This window comes from Vigna radiata, unplaced genomic scaffold (genome assembly GCF_000741045.1).
Source record: "Vigna radiata var. radiata cultivar VC1973A unplaced genomic scaffold, Vradiata_ver6 scaffold_7, whole genome shotgun sequence".
Taxonomy (NCBI): Eukaryota; Viridiplantae; Streptophyta; class Magnoliopsida; order Fabales; family Fabaceae; genus Vigna; species Vigna radiata.
This window is the reverse complement of record NW_014543262.1, coordinates 2,790,088-2,797,075: the sequence shown is the minus strand read 5'-3', so window position 1 is coordinate 2,797,075 and position 6,988 is coordinate 2,790,088. Positions and strand designations below refer to the sequence as shown.

At 27.6% G+C, this 6,988-nt stretch overlaps 1 protein-coding gene across 1 annotated transcript; it reads left to right on the top strand.

Moving 5' to 3' along the window:
- The first annotated feature begins 352 nt into the window (after positions 1-352).
- On the top strand, positions 353-1,246 carry LOC106753736 (zinc finger protein 3-like). The gene has a single exon (XM_014635588.1). It carries the CDS (start codon positions 353-355, stop codon positions 1,244-1,246), a length of 894 nt encoding a protein of 297 aa, XP_014491074.1.
- Positions 1,247-6,988: the final 5,742 nt, after the last annotated feature.

The following is a 6,988-nucleotide window of genomic DNA, read 5'->3' as shown; positions in this document are numbered from 1 at the left end:
GTAATTTTCAAGTTACAAGTTTGCTACTTGTTTGACTTTAAATTTGAGTTACATATAAACTATTTCTATAACTAGTCGCATAGTGATTATGAAATTACTTGAAGTATTTGAGTATTTAGATACATTGGATAGTAACATCATTTTAGGATATATGCATAAATTGGTCAAAACTAGTTCATACCTCTTCAAAAATTTTGGTAAAATAATAACTTATGCGATCTCATTTCTTATTCATTGAAGATTTTGTATTAACATTAGTCTTTAAATACATTACTTTGGTGATATATCCTCATTATTCAATCACTACCACAAACTAAAAAGAGTGAATAACTTTTATCCTTCTATCAGTGTTATGGCATCATCATCATCATTATCACCACATAATTTGGAAGAATGTTCTTTTGAAGGCTCTAGTATCTCTGTCCCCTCACAAGATATTTTCTACAAATCAAGTGTTGAAGAACAAAAGAATGAAGAAGTAAAAACAATGAAGGAGAAGGTTGACAAATCTAAACAAGATCAGGCTTTCGATTCAAAATCCCATGTGGGGTTAGATTATGTTAAAATTTTCGATAATGAACCAGTTTGTGAGTCAAAGGTGTTTGATTTTTTCAATCTGATGGAGACAGGGAGCTCATCTTCTAGGGAAACTTACCCCAAAAGGAGAGATGATCACAACAATGAAGTGAAATCATCAAAAACTAAGACTTTTTCATGCAATTTTTGTAAGAAAGAGTTTTCTTCTTCACAAGCTTTGGGCGGACATCAAAATGCCCACAAGCAAGAACGTGCTCTTGCAAAGGGTCATCAAGGGATTGAAGTTGGTGCTTTTGGACATCTTCATTTTCTCTATTATCCTTATCTTAGAAACTCTTTTTATGGATCTTATAGTAGAACACTTGGGATTCAAATGGAGTCTATGATTCATAAGCCTTCTTACCGTTCATCTTCTCTAGGGTTTAGGTTTGATCATCATTCTTCTCTTGATGGATTGAGGAAGAAAGATTTGAATGCAAATAACAAAATCATGAGTATGGAAAGTGACACAACTTTGAGAAAACAAGGTGATAATCTTACTATTAGACAAAACACCCCTTTTCTTAGTAAATCCTCTACAAATGTTGCGATCAAATCAAACTCAACCTTGTCTCCATTGACTACTGTGCACTTTGATGGTCAATCCAAACTTGAAGGAACCCCTAACCTTAATTCTTCCTATGGGATTGATTTATCACTTAAGCTTTAGTTTTTATTTGTTTTAATTTAAATAACTGTCAATGTTGTTGTTTGATTACTTGCTACTTTCTGTTTTAGTTATTAGGGATTTGATATTTTTAGTGAAAAATTATATGTTTTTTTTATTAATAATTGATGTAGCCGATTGTGTTTTGTTTTTAAATTTAATTTGAGTTTATTGACTCGTTAGATATGATTTTTTTTATTCTCCAAATGAAATTTTGTTACCTACTATAACTAAGAAGGTGAACACTCTATTATATTTAATGGTTAAGAAAGAGTTATATGCTGAACTACAAAAAGGTGTTGTTGATTAATAATTTTTCTCTCAATGTTTTATTAATATATTTTTTAAGATTAAAATTATTTTTAATCTTAATTTTAAGTAAAATTGAAATTGGTTCTCTTTCCAAACCTTGATCTAATTTAGTTCTCAAACTTTTAAAGGTATGGATTTACTTATTTTAACTAAATTTTGCTAATTTTTAAACATACTTATAAAATAACATTGTAATAAATAACTAGATGTTATCATGAAACACGTTTGAAACATTAAATAAATTTATCAAAATTTTGTTAAAAAGACTAAATATTCGTGTATATAAAACTAGAGGATTAATTTAAAATAAAATTTTGAATATAGAATTCTCCTGAACATATTTTATCGAAATGCCATGGTATAAAATACTCCTTTTTAATTCAAGAGTTTGGTAATTTAAAGAACAGAATGGCCTTTTAAGCCATTCAGTTAAATGTCATATGTAGTGTAAAATGTTCAATGTTTTCTTTGTAAATAGCTCATGTAAGTAATTTAAGACATAGAGAAGATATACTAATATGCCTTCTGGAGAACAATACTGTTATATATGTTTAGAATTTCAAAACTTGATGAGAATCTCGATTCTTTTTCTTAGCATAATAATTAAAAATATTTTGTTGTTGTTTTTAGAGGTCAAACATTAATTTGTTTGGCAGTGGTTTTTAGAGGGAAGAATTGAAAATATTAGGATTAATTTGTTTTATATTAAATACAGGAATAATATCATTCTATAAAATAAATGAGGGAATATTAGACATAAAAAAAAAGTCACCTTTCGTAAAATATGAAATAATTAACTTCACTAATATTAATTCTCCATCAGAGAAAAAAAAATTAATATCCATTATATGAAGCATGTAAAAGATTAAAGATATTTATTGAAGTTTTTTTTTTAAAATCATATTAAATATGTATTTATTAATAGTAGTATAGGGACAATAAAAATACATATACATACATATATATATATATATATATATATATATATATATAAACTTATTATATTTTATAGTATATGTGAGCTCGCTTTAATGTTAACATATAAATACGAAGGATAAATATTATAAGGACTTGTTCTGATGTTAACAGAAAATATTCATAGGTATGAATATGTAAATATTTATCAAATTTTTATTCGCATACTCATTCTTATTTTAAGTTATTAAAAATCTTTTAGTTTATTTCATGTTTTATTTGAAATTTATTTAATTTTTTTTCTTTTTGTTTGACATTGAGAAAATAAAATATGTGTTCTTTGGATATTAAATTATTAATAATATATATGTTTCTTGTTTTGATATTTTTTGTTAAAAATTATTTTATGAATATTTTTTGTCTATTATTCAACTTTATGTCAAACCCCTTGTTTTAAAAACAAAATTTGCTGAAATCTCATACACTCAACCTCTTTCCAAACCGTCATTCTCCTCCACTTTTTCATCTCTTTTTTCTTTAATATTTCACTCTAAGTATTATTCGTTCTCTAAACAGAGGTTGTTGTTGGAATTCTTACGGCAATCTCTTCCATTCTATCCTTCATGATTATAGTAAGTTCATGTTTTTTTTCTGTTTACAAGCCAAACATGTGTTTCTTTGTTTTCTTGTGATTTCTAGGTTGCATGTGGTCTATTTGCGGTCAAATGGACTCCTTGCATATTGGTAAGTCCAATCCTATGATCAAACCAATGATCATGTCTTTTTGTATCTGTGAGAAGGAAATGTGGAACAATATTCAAGAGCTTAATAGCACTTTTCAAGGTGAGGTAAGCTAAGGTATTTTTAGAAACTTTCATGTTGATTTTTCTATCATTTTGGTGTATGTATATGTTGAATATGTTGTATGGGTATGAATTGTATGATTGTATGATGGATATTTTGGAGACATTTGTGTTACATTGTTTTTGGTGTTTGAATATATTCCAAAATTTGTGGTTGTTTGAAATTTTGTAAAATCAAGTGTGTTTGGTACTAGTTATGAATTTATGGGTACGATAGAATTAAAAGTTTCTACTTAGACAATTAGCCAATTTGACACAGTTAAAAGAATGTTTTAAAATGGATTCGAGAAGAGAATTGAGGTGCTAAATTGAGCAATTATGTAAGGATTAAAAATTTGATTTCATATAACCTACTAATAGGGCATTGAACAATAACTTCGTACTGATGAATGCAATCTTATATTATAAATCAAAGAACTAATTTGTGGCCAACCGCTAAGTGACATATTTCTCTACTAAGCACCACTACTCTTGGAAGCTCCAATGGTCACTAACGCTAAGTGCTGGAAGACATCGTTGGGTGCTCATTACAGAGAGCTCTGGGGGTCGTCAACGTTGAGCAACAATCTTGACTGCTGGATGCTCCAGGGATAATGAAACACAATCATGCTAACGTTAAGTGTTGGGATAAACTTAAATTTAGAGATTTATTATTTTGTTACTTTTGAGCCTAGTAATATTTGGTTTGATTTTGATTGAAATAAAATAGGATGGACAATTATGATTTTGGTTTATCTAGGTAAGTTGATATTTTATGATAGAATAAGGAGATTTTATTTGTAGGTAAGTTGATATTTTATTGTCAGTTTTTATTATTTGTAATTGACCAAAGACCCAATTTGCACCTATTTAAAGGTTCCCAAAGTTTAATGAAAGGAACCCACCATGGATTGAAGAGTAATATTATTTGTGTGGGTCAAACCCATAATGGACTGAAGAGTAATATTATTTGTGTGGGTCATGTTGTGAGTGTGTATAGGGAGATTTTCCCAACATTGAGTGCACCTTAGGTTCTTTTGAGCACCAATTTTATGTTATGTTTTGATACATAGTTTGCCGCATTTTTATTTTGTTTTGTTGGTTTTGAGGTTATAATGGTTAATGCTATTGATGTTCATGAATGTTAAGGGAGTGATATAACTGATAATCCAAAGGTTGTAGTAAATACATGAATTGTTATGATTTAAAGAATTCCATAGGCAAGATCATAGTGTGGTGTTTTATTTCATGTATCTATTAATGTCAAGTAAGAAGATATTGTAACACTCTAATAATCATTCATACTTATATAGAATATAATGTGGTATGTGGTAAGAATAGTACAAGGTCCTAATGTAAGGATTTTTTTTCTTGACCTAATATGTGAAGGAGATTAACTTTGTCTGTGGTAGAATGAAACTCATTAACAATGGTTTTGCAGAACACTTAAGACCAACACAAATATATGTCTCGAGTGAATCCGATATCAATATATGTATCCAAACAATCAAGTTTATAATTTTTCTAGATTGTAAAATGTATGTCTTTATGTATGTTTAGTGTCAATGATTAGATAAATTTTAATAATTATGACTTTTTTTCTTTTTGCCTATTATCTTACCTTCACATTGGTTGTATAGTTTTATTTATTTGGTGTTCTTCACTTATGACTATCATTTATATGGAATGAACATATGAGGATACAAGGTTGGAACATCCTAAAAGAGAGATGATGCAGTAGCTATCTAGACATTAGTTTAGAAGTTCTTGTAGCATTTAAAAAAAATCATTGAATTATTTTATGTGATATCCTAGTTCTCATGAAATTGTAGTTTTAGTATCTTTCATGGTATTTTTGTTATATCCAGATATAATTGTAATAGATTTTCTCTAATGCATATATCCATCTGGTTTAATTACTAAATCTCGATGATATTTCGCTTTAATAGAAACATTCTATTAAAATAGAATGTTATACATTATAAAACTTAAATTTTATACTCAATAGTTATTAAAGAAACAAGATTAAGTTTTTATTTTGAAAACAAAAATAAATACAATCAAGCCTAAATCTATTTCACATAATTGTTATCCCTATGTATAAAATAATCAATTTAAATAATCCTAAAATATAATTTTTGTAATTCTTAAATATGTCATATTTTTATTTATCCATTATTCAAATGTTATTAGATTACAATTCCATATTTATATTTAGTATATTCCACAAATATAAATATTTCGCCTTTTGAATATGTATCGAGATAAATGTTTATTAAAAAAATTAAATCTCAGTTTCTAAGCATATAAGTATATAATCACTATTTTCTATTGTAAATCAAACTCTTCATGATATAAACATATTTTATAAAAAAGGAAATAAAAAATATTATAATGTACGAAAGAAGAATAAACAATAGTAATGAGTTAAGTTTTAGTGTTATAAAATATAAACTTTAACTATTTTATTCTTTATTATCTAAAACAATGATTCTTGTGAAATTAAACATAAATTAGTTTGTAAAATTTTTCTCATAAAATTTTCTGAATTCTTATATTGAAGTTGTCGATAAAGTAATTTTAATTTATTGAGAATATTAGTTATTGAATTTTTTTGTTGGGGATAAGTTTGGACACATATATATTTCACTTTCAGAAATTTCCGAGAAAAGACATTAGCAAAGAGGTAGATATTTTGAGAAATGTAGTAGTGGTGGCTCCATGATTTAACAAGGAGATTCGAAGACAGATGGACAAAAAACAAAGTTGGAACGTTGCTAAGTTGGGAAGCAAGTTAGGGGACCATTCTTTTCAACTTTCGTTATTTCTTTCTTCTTTTATTTTTCTTTTTAATAAATCATTTTCCATTTTCCCACAATTTCAGTGGAAGATAGCTCCAGGTCCCACCATCCCATGTTAGGTCATCAATTCAAGAATCAAAATCAAAATCATTCTCATATTTTTTAAATGCAAAACCTATACCGTTATGAACGCTCCTTTTTTTGAAAAATTTTAAGTTACAAAAGCAAGAGTTAGCGCTATTATGGTTTGAATTTGGTGTGGTTTGGGCCAAAGATTTCACACAACACTATGTAAGTCACTTTGTGGTGGCTATAGTTACTAAACCACCGTTTCAAGTTAAGCACAACCCATCAATAGTCTCACTGTAGAATTCACGTTATCTTCTCCATCATTGTTAAAGTCACTTTTGTTTCGATGCGTGGGGTTTAATGTTTTGGTTAATACAGTGTATGGCTATTCGATAATGTTTACTCTGTAATAACTTGTGTGAGTAAGTTATTAGTAAAGTTAGACGATTAGGAAGGTGAATTGATCGGTCAGTAGTTAAATAACTAATTCTAAAGCTAACCAACTTGAAGTATCGCGTAATTACTTACAATTCAATTGTAATTAGGTCTTTATTAATGAAAGACCAATTTCAAAATCAATATAAATTTGAAGTAAAAAGATATATTATCTGCATTTACTATATCATTAATATTTGAACTATTGAGTTGACTTTAGTATCCATGATTTTTTTACACATACTTTCTGAATGACTCGAATGAATAGTTAGGAGAGGATTCAAAGTTGAAGATAACTTTTAAATCCTTAAACAACTTATTTGAAGTTAGATAGTTGATTTATATCAAAATAGGTAACATTCATTTAAAGA

Bases quoted from the DNA above. Each gene is read 5' to 3' on its own strand.
- LOC106753736 (XM_014635588.1), top strand. From the start codon at position 353: ATGGCATCATCATCATCATTATCACCACATAATTTGGAAGAATGTTCT.